The 17,629-nt window shown below is 36.2% G+C and overlaps 1 protein-coding gene across 4 annotated transcripts in view; it reads left to right on the forward strand.

The window, feature by feature from the left end:
- SREK1 (splicing regulatory glutamic acid and lysine rich protein 1) overlaps positions 1 to 17,090 on the forward strand; it is a 61,164-nt gene extending 44,074 nt beyond the window's left edge. For 3 of the 4 annotated variants that reach the window (XM_007175997.3, XM_007175999.2, XM_028164931.2), the window contains 2 exons: positions 11,187 to 11,331; positions 12,433 to 17,090. In XM_007175997.3, the coding sequence (XP_007176059.2) occupies positions 11,187 to 11,331; positions 12,433 to 12,582 (295 nt within the window). In that variant the 3' untranslated portion in view covers positions 12,583 to 17,090. The remainder of the gene's footprint in view (positions 1 to 11,186; positions 11,332 to 12,432) is intronic. The other variant, XM_007175998.2, reaches the window with a different exon arrangement.
- Positions 17,091 to 17,629: the final 539 nt, after the last annotated feature.

Below are 17,629 nucleotides of genomic sequence, written 5' to 3' on the forward strand. Positions count from 1 at the left end.
CTGATGATTTGTGTACCAGTAGTGCCCCATGCTTTTAATGATTCAGATTGTATAGCATTTTAAAATATTTAGTAAGGCCCGTTCTTCCCCATACTCCTCATTGCTCTTTTTATGAGCTTTCTTGACCATTCTTGTGTGTTTATTTTTCTATTTGAGCTTGAGTTAGTTGTCTAGGCTCTAGAAATAAAACCTACTGATAATATGTATTATAGTTGTATTACATTTATTAATTAGGGAAATTGATGAATAGATTATTAAAAAATAAAGCTTTACAAAGGTGAGTCTTTCTATCCAGGAACATGGATGGCCTACTTATTCAGGCCATCCTTAGTGTTTTTTCATGAATGTTTCAGTGTTTATTTCATACAGATTTTATGCATTTTCAGTTTATTTTTAGGTATGTTTTACTTCTTTGTTCTTGTAAATGAGGTCTTTTCTTTCATTATGTCATGTAATTGGAGATTGGGTTTGTACATAGGAAGGTATTGATTTCTGTATGTATATATTTTCATCCCACTATCTTACTGATGGGTCCTAGGTTTTCAGTTGGTTTTCTGTGGTTTTCTAGGTATAGAAGAGAAACTTTTTTTTTTTTTTATTAATTATTTATTTATTTTTGGGTGTGTTGGGTCTTCGTTTCTGTACAAGGACTTTCTCTAGTTGCAGCAAGTGGGGGCCACTCTTCATCGCGGTGCGCGGGCCTCTCACTGTCGCGGCCCCTTGTTGCGGAGCACAGGCTCCAGACGCGCAGGCTCAGTAGCTGTGGCTCACGGGCTCATTTGCTCCGCGGCATGTGGGATCTTCCCAGACCAGGGCTCGAACCCGTGTCCCCTGCATTGGCAGGCAGATTCTCAACCACTGCGCCACCAGGGGAGCCCCTAGAAGAGAAACTTTTAAAAAGCTTTCCCAGGGTAGAAGGAGCATGTTTCCCAGCAGGGCTCTTTTGTTTGTTTGTGGGTTATTATTTTTAGGTGAGAATAAAGGAAGGCATAGGATATTTAGGAGGTAGGCCAAATTTTTTTCTTTTTAATACTTCACTCCTGAAAGTCAAAACTTTTCTCAGTTGTGAACTTAAAATAGACAAAAAAGTGTACTTATATTTGCAAAATGTCACTTCCTTCCCCATTCCTTTTACTTTACTCTACATCCACCCTCTGTAAGTGATCAATTGTTTATCTTTCCTTGTGTTTCTTTTTGCAAAATTAAGCAGATACATGTATTTGAATTTCTCCTTCTTTTCTTCACAAAAGACAGCATTCACTATCACTTTATACACCGTGTGTGTGTCTGTGTGTGTATGGTCAGTGACTATACCCAGCCCCACTTCCATCCTGAGTTATTTTTTATTTCATTTTATTATTTAATTTAATTTTTTTTAATAGATCTTTATTGGAGTATAATTGCTTCACAATACTGTGTTAGTTTCTGTTGCACAACAAAGCGAATCAGCCATATGCATACACATGTCCCAATATCCCCTCCCTCTTGAGCCTCCCTCCCATCCTCCCTATCCCACCCCTCTAGGTCATCACAAAGCACCGAGCCAATCTCCCTGTGCTATGCTGCTGCTTCCCACCAGCCAACTATTTTACATTCGGTAGTGTATATATGTTGATGCTACTCTCACTTCGTCCCAGCTTTGCCTTCCCACCCCATGTCCTCAAGTCCATTCTCTATGTCTACCTCTTTATTCCTGCCCATCAGTACCATTTTTTTTTTTTTTTTAGATTCCGTATATATGTGTTAGCATACGGTATTTGTTTTTCTCTTTCTGACTTACTGCACTCTGTATGACAGACTCTAGGTCTATCCACCTCACTACAAATAACTCAATTTCGTTTCTTTTTATGGCTGAGTAATATTCCATTGTATATATGTGCCACATCTTCTTTAGCCATTCACCTATCGATGGACATTTAGGTTGGTTCCATGTCCTGGCTATTGTAAATAGTGCTGCAGTGAACATTGTGGTACATGTGTCTTTTTGAATTATGGTTTTCTCAGGGTATCTGCCCAGTAGTGGGATTGCTGGGTCATATGGTAGTTCTATTTTTAGTGTTTTAAGGAACCTCCATACTGTTTTCCATAGTGGTTGTATCAATTTACATTCCCACCAACAGTGCAGGAGGGTTCCCTTTTCACCACACCCTTTCCAGCATTTATTGTTTCTAGATTTTTTGATAATGGCCATTCTGACTGGCGTGAGGTGATACCTCGTTGTAGTTTTGATTTGCATTTCTCTAATAGTGATGTTGAGCAGCTTTTCATGTGCCTCTTGGCCATCTGTATGTCTTCCTTGGTGAAATGTCTATTTAGGTCTTCTGCCCATTTTTTAATTGGGTTCTTTGTTTTTTTGCTATTGAGCTCCATGAGCTGTTTGTATATTTTGGAGATTAATCCTTTGTCTGTTGTTTCGTTTACAAATATTTTCTCCCATTCTGAGGGTTGTCTTGTTTATGGTTTCCTCTGCTGTGCGAAAAGCTTTTAAGTTTAATTAAATCCCATTTGTTTATTTTTGTTTTTATTTCCGTTACTCTAGGAGGTGGGTCAAAAAAGATCTTGCTGTGGTTTATGTCAAAGAGTGTTTTTCCTATGTTTTCCTCTAAGAGTTTTATAGTGTCTGGTCTTACATTTAAGTCTTTGATCCATTTGGAGTTTATTTTTGTGTATGGTGTTAAGGAGTGTTCTAATTTCATTCTCTTACATGTAGCTGTCCAGTTTTCCCAGCACCACTTACTGAAGAGGCTGTCTTTTCTCCACTCTATATGTTCTTGCCTCCTTTGTCGTAAATTACATGCCCATATGTGCGTGGGTTTATCTGTGGGCATTCTATCCTGTACCATTGATCTATATTTCTGTTTTTGTGCCAGTACCATACTGTCTTGATTACTGTGGCTTTGTGGTATAGTTTGAAGTCATGGAGCCTGATTTCCACAACTCCGTTTTTCTTTCTCAAGATTGCTTTGGCTGTTTGGGGTCTTTTGTGTTTCCATACGAATTGTGAAATTTTTTGTTCTAAGTTCTGTGAAAAATGCCATTGGTAGTTTGATAGGGATTGCATTGAATCTGTGGATTGCTTTGGGTAGTATAGTCTTTTTCACTGTATTGATTCTTCCAATCCAAGAACATGGTATATTTCTCCATGTGTTTGTCATCTTTGATTTCTTTCATCAGTGTTTTACAGTTTTATGAGTACAAGTCTTTTGTCTCCTTAGGCAGGTTTATTCCTAGGTATTTTATTTTTTTTGTTGCAGTGGTAAAGGGAGTGTTTCTTTAATTTCTCTTTCTGATTTTTCATTGTTGGTGTATAGGAATGCCAGAGATTTCTGTGCATTAATTTTGTATCCTGCAACCTTACCAAATTCATTGATTAGTTCTAGTAGTTTTCTGGGGGCATCTTTAGGGTTTTCTGTGTATAGTGTCATGTCATCAGCAAACAGTGACAGTTTTACTTCTTCTTTTCCAATTTGTATTCCTTTTATTTCGTTTTCTTCTCTGATTGTCGTGGCTAGGACTTCCAAAACTATGTCGAATAAGAGTGGCGAGAGTGTACATCCTTGTCTTGTTCCTGATCTTAGTGGAAATGCTTTCAGTTTTTCACCATTGAGTATGATGCTTGCTGTGGGTTTGTTGTATGTGGCCTTTATTATGTTGAGGTAGGTTCCCTCTATGTCCATTTTCTGGAGAGTTTTTATCATAAATGGGTGTTGAATTTTGTCAAAAGCTTTTTCTGCATCTATTGAGATGATCATACAGTTTTTATTCCTTAATTTGTTAATGTGTATCATATTGATTGATTTGCGTATATTGAAGAATCCTTGCATCCCTGGGATAAATCCCACTTGATCATGGTGTATGATCCTTTTAATGTGCTGTTGGATTCTGTTTGCTAGTATTTTGTTCAGGATTTTTGCATGTATGTTCATCAGTGATATTGGTCTATAATTTTATTTTTTTGTGATATCTTTTTCTGGTTTTGGTATCAGGGTGATGATGGCTTTGTAGAATGAATTTGGGAGTGTTTCTCCCTCTGCAATCTTTTGGAAGAGTTTGAGAAGCATCACTGTTAACGCTTCTCTAAGTGTTTGATAGAATTCGCCTATGAAGCCATCTGGATCGGGACTTTTGTTGGAAGATTTTTAATTACAGTTTCAATTTCATTACTTGTGGTAGGTCTGTTTATATTTTCTAATTTTTCCTGTTTCAGTCTTGGAAAATTGTTTCTTTCCAAGTATTTGTCCATTTCTTCGTGGTTGTCCATTTTATTGGCATACAGTTGTTTGTAGTAGTCTTTTATAATCTTTTGGATTTCTTTAGCATCATTGTGATTTCTCCTTTTTCATTTCTAATTTCATTGATTTGCGTCCTCTCCTTTTTTTCTTGATGAGTCTCACTAAGGGTTTATCAATTTTGTTTATCTTCTCAAAGAACCAGCTTTCAGTTTTATTGATCTTTGCTTTTGTTTTCTTCGTTTCTGTTTCATTTATTTCTGCACTTTTCTTATGATTTCTTTCCTTCTACTGACTTTGGGTTTTCTTTCTTCTCCTTTCTCTAGTTGTTTTAAGTGTAGGGTTAGATTGTTTGAGATTTTCCTTGTTTCTTGAGGTGAGATTGTATTGCTATATACTTCCCTCTTAAAATTGCTTTTGCTGCATCCCATAGGTTTTGGGTCGTCATGTTTTCGTTGTCATTTGTTTCTATGGATTTTTTTATTTCTTCTTTGATTTCTTCAGTGATCTCTTGGTTATTTAGTAGCGCACTGTTTAGCCTCCATGTATTTGTGTTTTTTACAGTTTTTTTTCCTGTAATTGATTTCCAATCTCATAGCGTTGTGGTCAGAAGAGATGCTTGGTACGATTTCAATTTTCTTAAATTTTCTGAGGCTTGATTTGTGACCCAAGATGTGATCTATCCTGGAGAATGTTCCATGTGCAATTGAGAAGAAAGTGTATTCTGCCACTTTGGGGTGGAATGTTCTATAAATATCAATTAGATCTATGTGGTTTATTGTGTCATTTAAAGCTTGTGTTTCCTTATTTATTTTCTGTTTGCATGATCTGTCCATTAGTGTAAGTGGGGTGTTGAACTCCCCTACTGTTACTGTGTTCCTGTCGATTTCTCCTTTCATGGTTGTTAGCATTTGCCTCATGTATAGAGGTGCTCCTCTGTTGGGTGCATAAACATTTATAATTGTTATATCTTCTTCTTGGATTGATCCTTTGATCATTATGTAGTGTCCCTCCTTATCTCTGTAATCTTTATTTTAAAGTCTATTTTATCTGATGCGAGTATTGCTACTCCAGCTTTCTTTTGATTTCCATTTGCATGGAATACCTGTTTTCATCCCTTCACTTTCATTCTGTATGTGTCCCTAGGTCTGAAGTGGGTCTCTTATAGACAACATATATACGGGTCTTGTTTTTGTATCCGTTCAGCCAGTCTGTGTCTTTTGGTTAGGTCATTTAATCCATTTACATTCAAGGTTGTAAACGATATGTATGTTCCTTTTACCATTTTCTTAATTGTTTTGGGTTTGTTTTTGTGGGTCTTTTTGTTCTCTTGTGTTTCCCGCTTAGAGAAGTTTCTTTAGCATTTGTTGTAAAGCTGGTTTGGTGGTGCTGAATTCTCTTAGCTTTTGCTTGTCTATAAAGGTTTTAATTTCTCCATCGAATCTGAATGAGATCCTTGCTGGGTGGAGTAATCTTGGTTGTAGTTTTTTCTCTTTCATCACTTTAAGTATATCCTGCCACTCCCTTTGTCCTGCACAGTTTCCACTGCAAAATCAGCTGATAACCTTATGGGGATTCCTTTGTATGTTATTTTTTGTTTTTCCCTTGCTGCTTTTAATATTTTTTCTTTGAATTTAATTTTTGTTAGTTTGAGTAATATGTGTCTTGGTGTGTTTTTCCTAGGGTTTATCCTGTATGGGACTCTCTGTGCTTCCTGGATTTGGGTGACTATTTCCTTTCCCATGTTAGGGATGTTTTCCACTATAATCTCTTAAAATATTTTCTCAGACCCTTTCTTTTTTTCTTCTTCTCTGGGACGCCTATAATTCAAATGTTGATGTGTTTAGTGTCCCAGGGGTCTCTGAGATTGTCTTCAATTCTTTTCATTCTTCTTTCTTTGTTTTCCTCCTCAGCAGTTATTTCCACCATTTTGTCTTCCTGCTGACTTATTCATTCTTCTGCCTCAGTTATTCTGTTATTGATTCCTTCTAGTGTATTTTTCATTTCAGTTACTGTGTTGTTCATCTCTGTTTGTTTGTTCTTTAGTTCTTCTAGGTTTTTGTTAAACATTTCTTGTATTCTCTCAGTCTGTGCCTCCATTCTATTTCCAAGATTCTGGATCATCTTTACTCTAATTACTCTGAATTCTTTTTCAGGTATATTGCCTATTTCCTCTTCATTTATTTTGTCTTGTAGGTTTTTACCTTGCTCCTTCATCTGTGACATATTTTTTTGCCGTCTCTCTCTTTTTTTTTTTTTTAAATGAGTGGGATTGTATTCCTGTCTTACTGGTTCTTTGGCCTGAGGCTTCCAACACTCGAGTTCGTAGGCTATTGGGTAGAGCTGGGTCTTGGTGCTGAGATGAGGAACCCCATGAGACCTTACTCTGATGGATGTTCCCTGGGGTCTGAGATTCTGTTAGTACAGTGGTTCGGACTCGGAGCTCCCATCGCAGGGGCTTTGGCCTGATTCCAGGCTCGTGGACCAAGATCCCGCAAGCTGCCTGCGGTGCCCAAAAAATAAAAATAAAAATAACAAAGTAAAAAATAAAATTATATTAGGAAACTAACAGATATGTTCGGAAAAATATAAAAATAAAAATACAGATGAATCAACAACTGGAAGGTACATATCAGTACCACAATAGTAAAAAAGAGGAGGAGGGAAAAGAAAAAGAAAGGCGGGGGGAGAGGTCTTGGCTGTGGAGGGCGGGACCTAAGCAAAGGGGAGGTTTGGGTGGTGGGCGGGGCCAATGCTCAGGGCCCCCAGGGCTGGAAGAGGCCCTGGGGGCTGTGGGGAGCTGGGGTTTAGGCTCAAGGAACAGAAGGGACCCAGGAGTGCCCCCCACCCCTGGTCTCAGAGGGCAGCGAACCTCACCTGGGAGCCCAGCAGGCTTCCTGGGCTCGAGTGGGCGGGGCAAACACCCTCTTCTCCTTTCCTGCTCCTCCAGTCTGGGAGGACCCCTCCTGCCTGCCTCTCCTGATGTCCCCAGCCTCCCTCCTCTGCCCCCAAGGACCCGTGCGTCCTGGAGGGGGGTTTGGAGGATGGGGTCGGCCTGGGAGCTCAGTAGGCTCCCTGGGCCTGGGTGGGCGTGGCAGTCACCCTCTGCTCCTCTACCGCTTCTCCCAGAGGGCCCCTCCCGCCTGCCTCTCCTGATCTCCCGGCCTCCCTCCTGTGCCCCCAGGACCCACGCAGCTCAGAGGGGGCTTTGGAGGGGAGGCACCAGCCTGGGAGCTCCGCAGGCGCCGTGGCCCAAGTGGGCCAGGCGATCGCCCTCCGTTCCTCTTCTGCTCTTTCTGGAGGGTCCCTCCCCCCTGCCTCTCCTTATCTCCCCGGCCTCAGGGGTGCCGATCCTGTCTGGCCTCCTCTTCTCCTCCCCCCTCAGTCCCCCTACATCCTACCGGTTCACTTTGGGGTTCCTCCCGTCTCCTTGGGCGTCAGAGTCCCCCACCAGTGGCTGGCAGGGGCCCTCTGAGTTATTTTTTAAATTGAGAAGTAGTTTATGTAAAATAAAATGCACCCTTAGTGCATTTCAGTGATTGTTAGTAATTTTCATTGCATTTTTCTTAAGAGTTCACAATTTTGTGCAACCATTGCTGCTACTTAGTTCCAGAACATTTTTTGTCACTTTGAAAGAAAGCCTGTACCCATTAGCAGTTACTCCCCATGGCTCCTTACAGCTACTAATCTACTTACTGTCCCTGTGGATTTGCCTGTTAATGGACATTTCATATAGAGTCATATAATATGTGTGGCCTTTTTTTTAAAAATATTTATTTATTTATTTTGTTGCACTAGGTCTTAGTTGCAGGAGGTGGGCTCCTTAATTGTGGCTCCACGGTTCCTTAGTTGCAGCTCACCAGCTCCTTAGTTGTGGCATGTGAACTCTTAGTTGCGGCATACACGTGGGATCTAGTTCCCCGACCAGGGATCAAACCCAGGCCCCCTGCATTGGGAGCATGGAGTCTTATCCACTGCGCCACCAGGGAAGTCCCTGTGCGGTCTTTTGTATTTGACTTCTTTGACTAAATGTAACATTTTCAAGGTTCATGCATATTGTAGCATGAATCAGTACTTCATTCCTTTTTAGGGGTGAATAATATTCCACTATGGATAAAACCAGGTTTTGTTGTTTAACCATTCATTAGTTGATGGACATGTAGTATTGTTTCCATTTTTTTGCTGTTGTAAATAATGCTGCTATGAACATTTGTGTACAAGTTTTGATGTGGACATGTTCTTGTTTCTATACCTAGTAGTTGTAATTGCTGAGTCATATAGTAATCCTCTCTTTATCTTCTTGAGAAACTGCCAAACTGTTTTCTGAAGTGGTTGCACTATTCTATATTCCCATCGGCAATGTACAAGTGTTCCAATTTCTCCACATGCTCACTGACACTTGTTATTGTCTGTCTCTGATGATAGCCATTCTAGTGAGTGTGTAATGGTATCTTGTTAAGGTTTTGATTTGCATTTCTCTAATGATTAGTGATGTTGGGCATCTTTTCGTGTGCTTATTGACCATTTGTGTATCTACTTTGGAGAAATGTCTGTTCTAGTCTTTTGCCCATTTTGAATTAGATAATTTGGTTTTTTGTTAAGTTGTAGTTCTTTATATTCTGGTTGTTAATCCCTTACCAGATAATATGATTTCCATGTATTTTTTTCCTATACTGTGGGTTGTGTTTTCACTTTCTTTGAGTAAGTATCCTTTGATGCACAAAAGTTTTTTAATTTTGATGAATTCAGATTGATCTGTTTTTTTCCTTTCCTTGCTTTTTGCTGTCATATCCAAGAAATCATTGCCAAAACCAGTGTCATGAAGATTTTCCCCTGTGTTTTCTTCTAAGAGTTTTACAGTTTTAGTTTATATATTTAGGTCTTTGATCCATTATGAGGTAATTTTTACATATGGTGTAAGGTAAGAGTCTAAAACTTCATTCTTTTGCATGCGGATATCCAGTTTTCCTAGCACCATTTGTTGAAAAGCTTGTCCTTTCCCTATTGAATGGGTTTTGGCACCCTTATCAAAAATCATTTGACCATACATATGACCATATATCTGTCTTTTCCATTGGTCTGTAAGTCTCTCCTTATGCCAGTACTACACTGTTTTGATTACTGTAGTTTTGTAGTATGTTTTAAAACCAGGGATTGTGTGTTTTCCAATTTTGTTGTTATTTTAAAGATTGTTTTGGCTATTTGATGTCCCTGGAGATCCTATGATTTTTAGAATGGGTTTTGCTTTTTCTGCCAACAGTGCCAGTGGGATTTAGATAGGGATTGCATTGAATTTGTAGATCACTTTGGATACTATTGTTATCTTAACTCTAAGTCTTCTGATCCAAGAACATGGGATGTTTTTCCATTTATTTATGTCTTTATTTCTTTTCAGCAAATTTTTTGCCTTTTTGGTTGAATTTATTCCTAAGAATCTCATTCTTTTTTTTTTTTTTTTTAAATAAATTTGTTTATTTATTTTTGGCTGCTTTGGGTCTTCGTTGCTGCATGCAGGCTTTCTCTAGTTGTGGCGAGCAGGGGTTATTCTTTGTTGCGGTGTGTGAGCTTTTCATTGTGGTTGCTTCTCCTGTTGTGGAGCACGGGTTCTAGAGCTCAGGCTCAGTAGTTGTGGTGCATGGGCTTAGTTGCTCCGCGGCATGTGGGATCTTTTCAGACCAGGGCTCGAACCTGTGTCCCCTGCATTGGCAGGCAGATTCTTAACCACTGCGCCACCAGGAAGGTCCCAAGAATCTCATGCTTTTTGATGTAGTTGTTTCCTTGGCTTTAAGAGTTGTATATAAAGATATACATACATAAATAATGTTGCAAATGTATTTTTCTTTGTCATTTTTCTTTTGAATATGCTAGTAGTGGTTTTTGTTTTGTTTGCTTTGCAAAAGTTTATGTAGGCATACTAATGAATCTTTTATCGTACCTGGAATTTTATTTATGGCTAAAAAAATCTTTCCCTTCACTCCAGTTAGAAATTTATTCATGTTTTCTTCTAGTACTTGTATTGTTTCATGTAAAAAATTTAGGTCTCTAATCCATTTGGATTTATTTATTTATGTGAATGAGATATGGACCCAGTTTTGTCTCTTTCCAAATAATAATCCAGTTGTCTCCAAGTCTTTTATTTATAAAAGATGAACTTTGCCCCAGTGATTTGAGATACCACCCCTTTGTTTTATTGAATTTTCATAGGTACTTGGGTCTGTTTCCTAAGTGTTTTTCTTTGTTCTCCTGGTCTTTGTGTTTATTTTTAAAATATTCATAATTAAGACAAAAAAGTTTAGAATTCCATATTAAGACTAATTATTTTGAATAGAACGTGTCTGTTATGCTTCTGATATGAAATGCATGATTTTTTTCCCTCTAATTTTAAGAATATGTAATTTTTACAAATGGAACTTGTTCATTCCATCTTCTGCGTAATGTTTGCTCTTGAATTGGTGGGTGGGACTTTTTTGTAATTGTGAATGAGAGGGGAGGGCACATGGCATAATTGGTTATTTGAAGTTCCACGTTTTCTAGAAGTCATTCAGCCTTACCTGAGAGCCATATCTGATTCTTTATCGTTTTTATTATTTTCTGCTTATTCATTTTTTGCTTTGAAAAGATGGGTAAAAAAATATTATATATTTGGTTTTGTTTTATCCTGATTACAGTAGATAAATAAACCTTGAATGTTTCAAAACTAAGAAATTGATAATGCAGAATTGTGTTTTATGTGAACACTTGGTGGCCTCTGCGGTAATGACTTGTGTGTCTTTAAAAAATTAACTGGGTGTGGGGTGGAGTTAGGTGGGCTACAGGACTCATTTATGTTATTTGGTCCACCAGGTTACTGATACGCTTGTTTACAGTGCATTAATGTTAGGTAAGAATATTTTGTCAACAATATAGTGGGTGTTTACTTTTTTAGAAGTTAATGACATATTATTAATATTCTTATAGCAGAAATAAGAAGGATAAAAAGCGAGAAAAAGAAAGGGACCACATCAGTGAAAGAAGAGAGAGAGAACGTTCAGCCTCTACAAGAAAGAGTTGTAATGACAGAGATGGGAAGGAAAAGGTGGAGAAGAACAATACTTCACTTAAAGTAAGCAAGTCGTTCAGTGTTTAGGGTTTGAATAATTAATGTTTGAGATTGTTCTTCTTTATTGCATAGAGGTAATTTTATACTACCAGCGCCTTGTATGTTTTAGGTACTATTTGTTACTATTTGTTAAACTGGTAGTTTTTTAACCTAGTTTTTGAAGATAGGAACTAATTAATGTAATGTTTACTAGTGTAAACAATTGCATTCCTTATTTTAGAGAATCACAGAATGGCATACAATAAAAATTTTAACTATGTACTGGAATATTTTTACTTGTTGCCATTTTTCTCACTATATTTGTTTTAGCAAATTTGACAGGTGATGTTATCATTGGTTTTGTAATATATACCAAAGTTAGGTTTGTTGAATTAGAATAATTAATGGAAAACCAAATTCCACCAGGTAAGGGTTTTTGTTTTGTTTTCCTTCATTTTTTTTTGATAAAATATTTTAAGTACTTGTGAATTAGGTTAATTCCCTTATTATACTGGTAAGTACATTTGTGTTTGGAAATCAATTATGAGTTCTGAAGCTTTTATCTTACAGTTTTATTTATTCCCATACTGATAGAGGTTTATCATCATTGTCAGTAACATTGATAATATCTCCTGAGCACTTAATACATTCCAGGCACTGTTCCACATGTTCTCATTTAATTCTCCGTTAAGTTGAAAGCTGAATTTGGACTGTTCTTAAACAGTCTTTGGTAGGAGGAATAGTGATTTCCTTTTCTACATTCCCATGTTTTTGCTTCTTTGGTATCCAGATTACAAATCTATCCTGGCATCTATGGGAACTATTTTACTTTCAGCCGATCAGTTCCACCTTTCAAGTCAGTCAGCAGCGTTTGTTGAATTCTTCCCTAGAGTTTCTATTTACCTATTTTGTTCTAACTTAATCTCCATAGATTGTCCTATCTTTTATTAGAAGTACAAAGGACATATTGATACATGTTTGCATGTACTATTTATATGAAAATGTAATGGGAGATAATACCCAGTTTGACTAATTCACAAAAGGTAAAGTTTTAGCCAGAACTAGACGTAATAGCAGGCAACTCTTGAGAAAAATATTAAGTGTATACCTAAATATTCATTGTAGGAGAAGGAGCACAATAAAGAGCCAGATTCAAGTGTGGGAAAAGAAGTAGATGACAAGGACGCACCAAGGACTGAGGAAAACAAAGTACAGCAAAATGGAAATTGTCAACCAAATGAAGAAAACCTCTCTACCAAAACAGAAGCAGTATAGGACCTACAGATGCACCTCTAAACACACGCTGGAGTAGAATCCAAAGCTTTTAATTCTCTCAACAAGATGTTAAACAGTGAAGAAATCCAGTAGAGCATAAAGATATGAGCTAACAGCTTTTTTAGTTGTTAGGTGACTTTGTGGCCATCTTGTTACTGAGTAAGAAAATAAAGCATGGACGTCGTGAAAATAGCAGGTGTTACCCAAACTCCTCATCTTCTAAAAGCTGTGCATTTCCATGGTGGCTGACACACTTGTCATGTGGTTTGTTAAGTGTTTGCCAAGAACCATTAAAATAAATGGGACATTAAAGATCTAAATTTGTACTATCCATTAAAGATTGGAGATAAGCATTGGAGGCTCTTTTAAAAATGCTAGTAACTGATTTTGTATTGTTTTACTTTTTTTTTAAAATTTCAATATATTACAGATTGATGATGTGCTTGAAATTGGTGCAAATATATACACACCCTTGTAAGCGCGGAGTATGTAAGAAGTTTTAACATTGACTTCACAGGATTTACAGTGATTGTGTTAAATTCTCACTATTGTGTTTTCTTTTGCTCACTGTTTAGGACAGCAGTTTTTCTTTAAAATAGTTTTACAGATTAAAGTTGCTTAAATAAGTGGATTAAAAACCAACTGACAATGCATGCTACTGTTCTTTTTCAAAAGGAAGAACATCTGTGTTAAATACTAATAATATATTAGTATTCAGTGTTCAGAATCATTGGGTCTCCCCACAAAGTAAGCATTTCTTTTTGAACTCTCTTGACATTTCCAAGCTTATTATGAACAGTATCGCAGTGTGTGTTGTCAGTTGTAGGTGGCAAAGGTGCCATTTATAAAAAGAAAACTGGGTTTTCAAAATGGGCTATGGGAGCACAAGCTGAAGCTTTAGTGCCTTCTACAATGTGGTATACTGTTTTCTAGAATTTTATATGGACTAGTCATTCTCAATTCATACGGAATTTAGATGGATATTCCATTCCCTCCCATAGAAAAGTGTGAAAGCGGTATGTCAGAAGAGCTTCTTACTTGGTTCACCTAATATGAGAGGGAAGTCTGTTTTCAAGAATGACTTTAGAGCTTAAAACAGCAATGCAGTTTTGGGACCATCAGTTTCATACTGTGATAACTGAAAATGAAGCAGCATGTTCTTATTTTACTTAAAGCAAAACCCTTTAGTTGTCTACATTGGATGGCCTTAATTATTACCTCTCAGTCATCTTCTCATAAATGATGTGCAGAAATTGTACTTAACATATGAGTTAAGTACAATTCTCATATGAGAACATATGAGTTTGTCTTATGTGTAAGGTATGTTTACTTAAGCTTAAAATATAGGTCATCCGACATTGTTAGGCACACTTTTTGCAGAAAGTATGCAAGTAGTAAAATGACAACATTGCTAATATTTTCCCCCAGACCACAACTCATAGTTTCAGAACTCTTTTCATTGTTGTATTTCCAAAAGTTATACCTTTTAATTAGCATGTTATTAAAAAAAATCAAGTATAATTAGTTTAATGCAGTCTGATACAATCAAATTACTCAGTTGCCTTACCTCATGGGAAGAGTTACTTATAGATTTAAAAAGCTGAGTAGCACATCAGTTACTTGGTTTCAACTTGAGTTTTCTTTTAATGTTAATACTATTGAAATTTAAGTATTTGGTGGAGAATGGAAAGAATTGCCCTTATTGCAAGTAATGAAGCCTGGTTTGATTATGAAGCTGCTTAATTACTCCTCATGTGTTCAGAATTACTGTGTTTTTTTGTTTTTTTTCCTTTTTTTCACTGTGTACATTAAAATTTTTGGAAATGCTTTACTATGTAAAGTATAGATGGTCATTTTAATCATTCAACCACATACGGTTGGCTGGTAAACAGCTTATTTTGATATAAGAATGCTTGGGTGTATATGGAAAGATTGTGAAGGAGTGTGTGTGTCTTGCATCAGAGCTTCTTATTTATGATATGTAAGTAGAATAGAACAAATGTTGTTTGAATCTTTGTTATTTTTAGTACTATTTCTCTAATAAAGCTAAGTATTTTAGAGGGAAGTATTTGTTCATGCATTTCAAAACAGCATCTTAGGTTTATCCTGTTCTTGTTTTAGCTGGCATAGAAATTGTTCTGATATGGAGAGTGCATGTTTGTGTGGTGTCTAAAGCCGTCATTTAAAGTTTGAGTATTTTCTTGTACTCTGGACTCTATTAAATGTTTTTTATGTTGGTAATTAACATAGTTATTTGGTTCCTGCTGCCAGTTATTTTTCTTGATGATGTTTATTCATCTTTAAATAACCATACTAATCTTGACAGACACTGATTTATAAAAATTGGCCATGAATAGGGATACAAGAGGTCTGGAGAAAGTGAAATCATTTTCTTAAACAGGCTTATGGAAGCAAAGCTTTCTAGGGTCTAGAGGTACTGGAGGGAAGGAGGGAGTGTGTGAGTGTGTGTGTGTTGTGTGTGTGAGAGAGAGAGAGAGATTTTTCTCTTTGTTCACTTTTAAGAGCTGATATGTTTTCATTTATTTTTTTCTTGTAAGGTATTTTTTTATTTCTTTAAAACTGTCTTTTTCATCCCAGGTAGATATTGTCAGGAAAACTTGAGGTAAGGCCAAGAAGACAGCCATTTTACACTTAATACCTTCTGTAAATTATCTTTTTCATCTTGATTATATAGCGAGTACATTCTGTTTCTTAAATTGTAGTTGCTATTCATCATTCTAGACAAATTCTCTTGGTCCTCTTGTTCTTGCTTTTCAGCAGTGTGCACTTAACTGGTAATAAAAGGTGGTTCTTCATAAGCTAGCCAGTTTCATGTGAGGAAACAAGTATAAAACCTTTAACTTCCACAGCTATCTCTCTCCTTATTTTTTTCCATTGAATCTAATTAACTTATAGTTACGAACACACTAGTCAGCTTGTGATTTTTCTGTTTAGAATCTTTTTTTCCAAGGGGTTCAGTATATGCTATGTTGATCTTCAGAAGTATCATAGAGACTTAAATTTTGACATGCCTCAATTAAAAGTAAAAACCGGCATTTAGAATCAATTTTTTTTTTTTTTGTCAAGAAAATAATTTCTTTTGTGGTATTAGTCATCTTCAGGACGCTTATTCATTCCTATATATAGGTTGCTACCTTTGAAATTAAAAAAAAAAACCTTGAGCCATATCTGGTCTCAACTGAAGATATTCAAATTTAAGGATTATAATATATACTAATGGCTTTTGAAAGTTTTTTAAAAACCTATTTGGAATAGTATGATTTGATGTAAATCCTTAGTAGTTGAATTAGCAGTTAAAATGAATTCTTTTTGACGGATGCATTAAGTAACATTTCAGTGGGACATTTCTTATATTTTCATTGAAAGATAGTATCTGGTTTTAACTGGGTGAGTTATGAAGTAGAGCTGTTTCCACAAAGTAATTATGGTCCTTATGTGTTTTAAATATTTTTTTAAAAAATTTCACTACTTATATACTTAGATGTTCTCATGTTTATGTACTAATGTAATAGTCATTTAAAATTAAATTGTTTATTTTCAGATTTCAGAAGTTAGTGCTCTCAAAGGGCTAAATGATATTTCTGGAAGCAGGAGTCAAGTATAAATGTAATAAAAATAATCTTTTAAAATAAAATTCACTTCCCTACTTAAACTTGGGTTTGTGGGTGAATTTGTTTTTCTTAAATACACTTTTATTGGTGATTCTGCCAAAGAGTGGTACATTATTTTAAAAATAAAAGCTAAAGCTGAAGCTAGGTTGGCTTTAGTAACTAATAACTAGATTTCTTTCTATTCCATTTAAGGTACTTTTATAGTTTCTAGCAATTAATTTATTATAATTGTTAGTTTATATATAATACATTTCTTAACATACTGTTCTTAAAAGCAGATTTTTAGCCTGTTGCCTGATTTTTAAATTTACTTTGTATCTAGCTCACATTTTAATTTTGAGAATTGCCAACTTTTGTAAAACTTCACAAATTTTACCATTAAGATTTATTTTCCAAGGATTGGAGTAGAATAATAGTTCTCTCCATTCTTGATTAACTTTTATTTGCTAGATAGATAATTTCTTAACTGTATATGTAAGTTCAAACTCATGAAATTCATGCTGAATTAGAGTTGAAGAGATTGAGTTCCACCAGTTTAAGGTTACTGGTAGGCAAAAAACTGTTAGGAAACACGCTACAGAATTCTCTGATTTTCACAGAAGGTTACATTTGGGTGTACTGTGTAGTTGTATAGGTAGTTCAATTTAATAGTTAAATATTACTCTCCATCTTAATTAGGTTAATACAGTAGTGCTATTCTTTACATAATGCTATGGATTATCAAGGGAAGGGTTCAAAATGTAAACAAAAAGGTGCTGCATAGGTGGTGTATATTATGTGAGTAGGACTACTTCCATATGGTACTAGTAAACATTTATCAGATGCTGCTGCTATTGTGTTGCTATATTTTTAATAAAATTAAAATCTTAAAATCTTTCCACTGTTGAGTAGTAATTTCACCGAATTCTAAGACATGTACTTGCATATTTACAGCTTATTTTTATAACTGAAAGGTTTGGTAACAGCCTCTTTAGGGTTCAAAATTACCACCAAAATAGAGGTTTTTGATCATTGGGCGTACTTCATGTTGTGTGGCAATAACTCTAGCCAGAGCTTTGCATCTCCAGCATTTTGTAGTGTTCCAGTAAGTGATAGCAGCTCTTTGAATCTCCCTTTTGTTTTCAGAATCAACTTCTTACTATGGTATTTGCACAATGAAAATTGCCACTACTTGTCTTTTAACAGCAAGTGGAATGCCTTCTCCCGTATATCAAAAGTATAACTCTCCATTTGGTGAATGAGCTGTGTACTTGGGGTGGTCATTTAAGTGAGACAGCCTATTTGAAGTGTCTCTTTTAGAAAAAAAACATTGGCTATCAGATATGTAAATTTAGAACCCTGTGTGACCTGGTGGTTTAGCTGGTGCAGAGATGGTGAGGCTGTACATGCTGATTTCCATGAGCCATTTCCAAAAC

This window comes from Balaenoptera acutorostrata, chromosome 2 (assembly GCF_949987535.1).
Source record: "Balaenoptera acutorostrata chromosome 2, mBalAcu1.1, whole genome shotgun sequence".
Classification (NCBI taxonomy): domain Eukaryota; kingdom Metazoa; phylum Chordata; class Mammalia; order Artiodactyla; family Balaenopteridae; genus Balaenoptera; species Balaenoptera acutorostrata.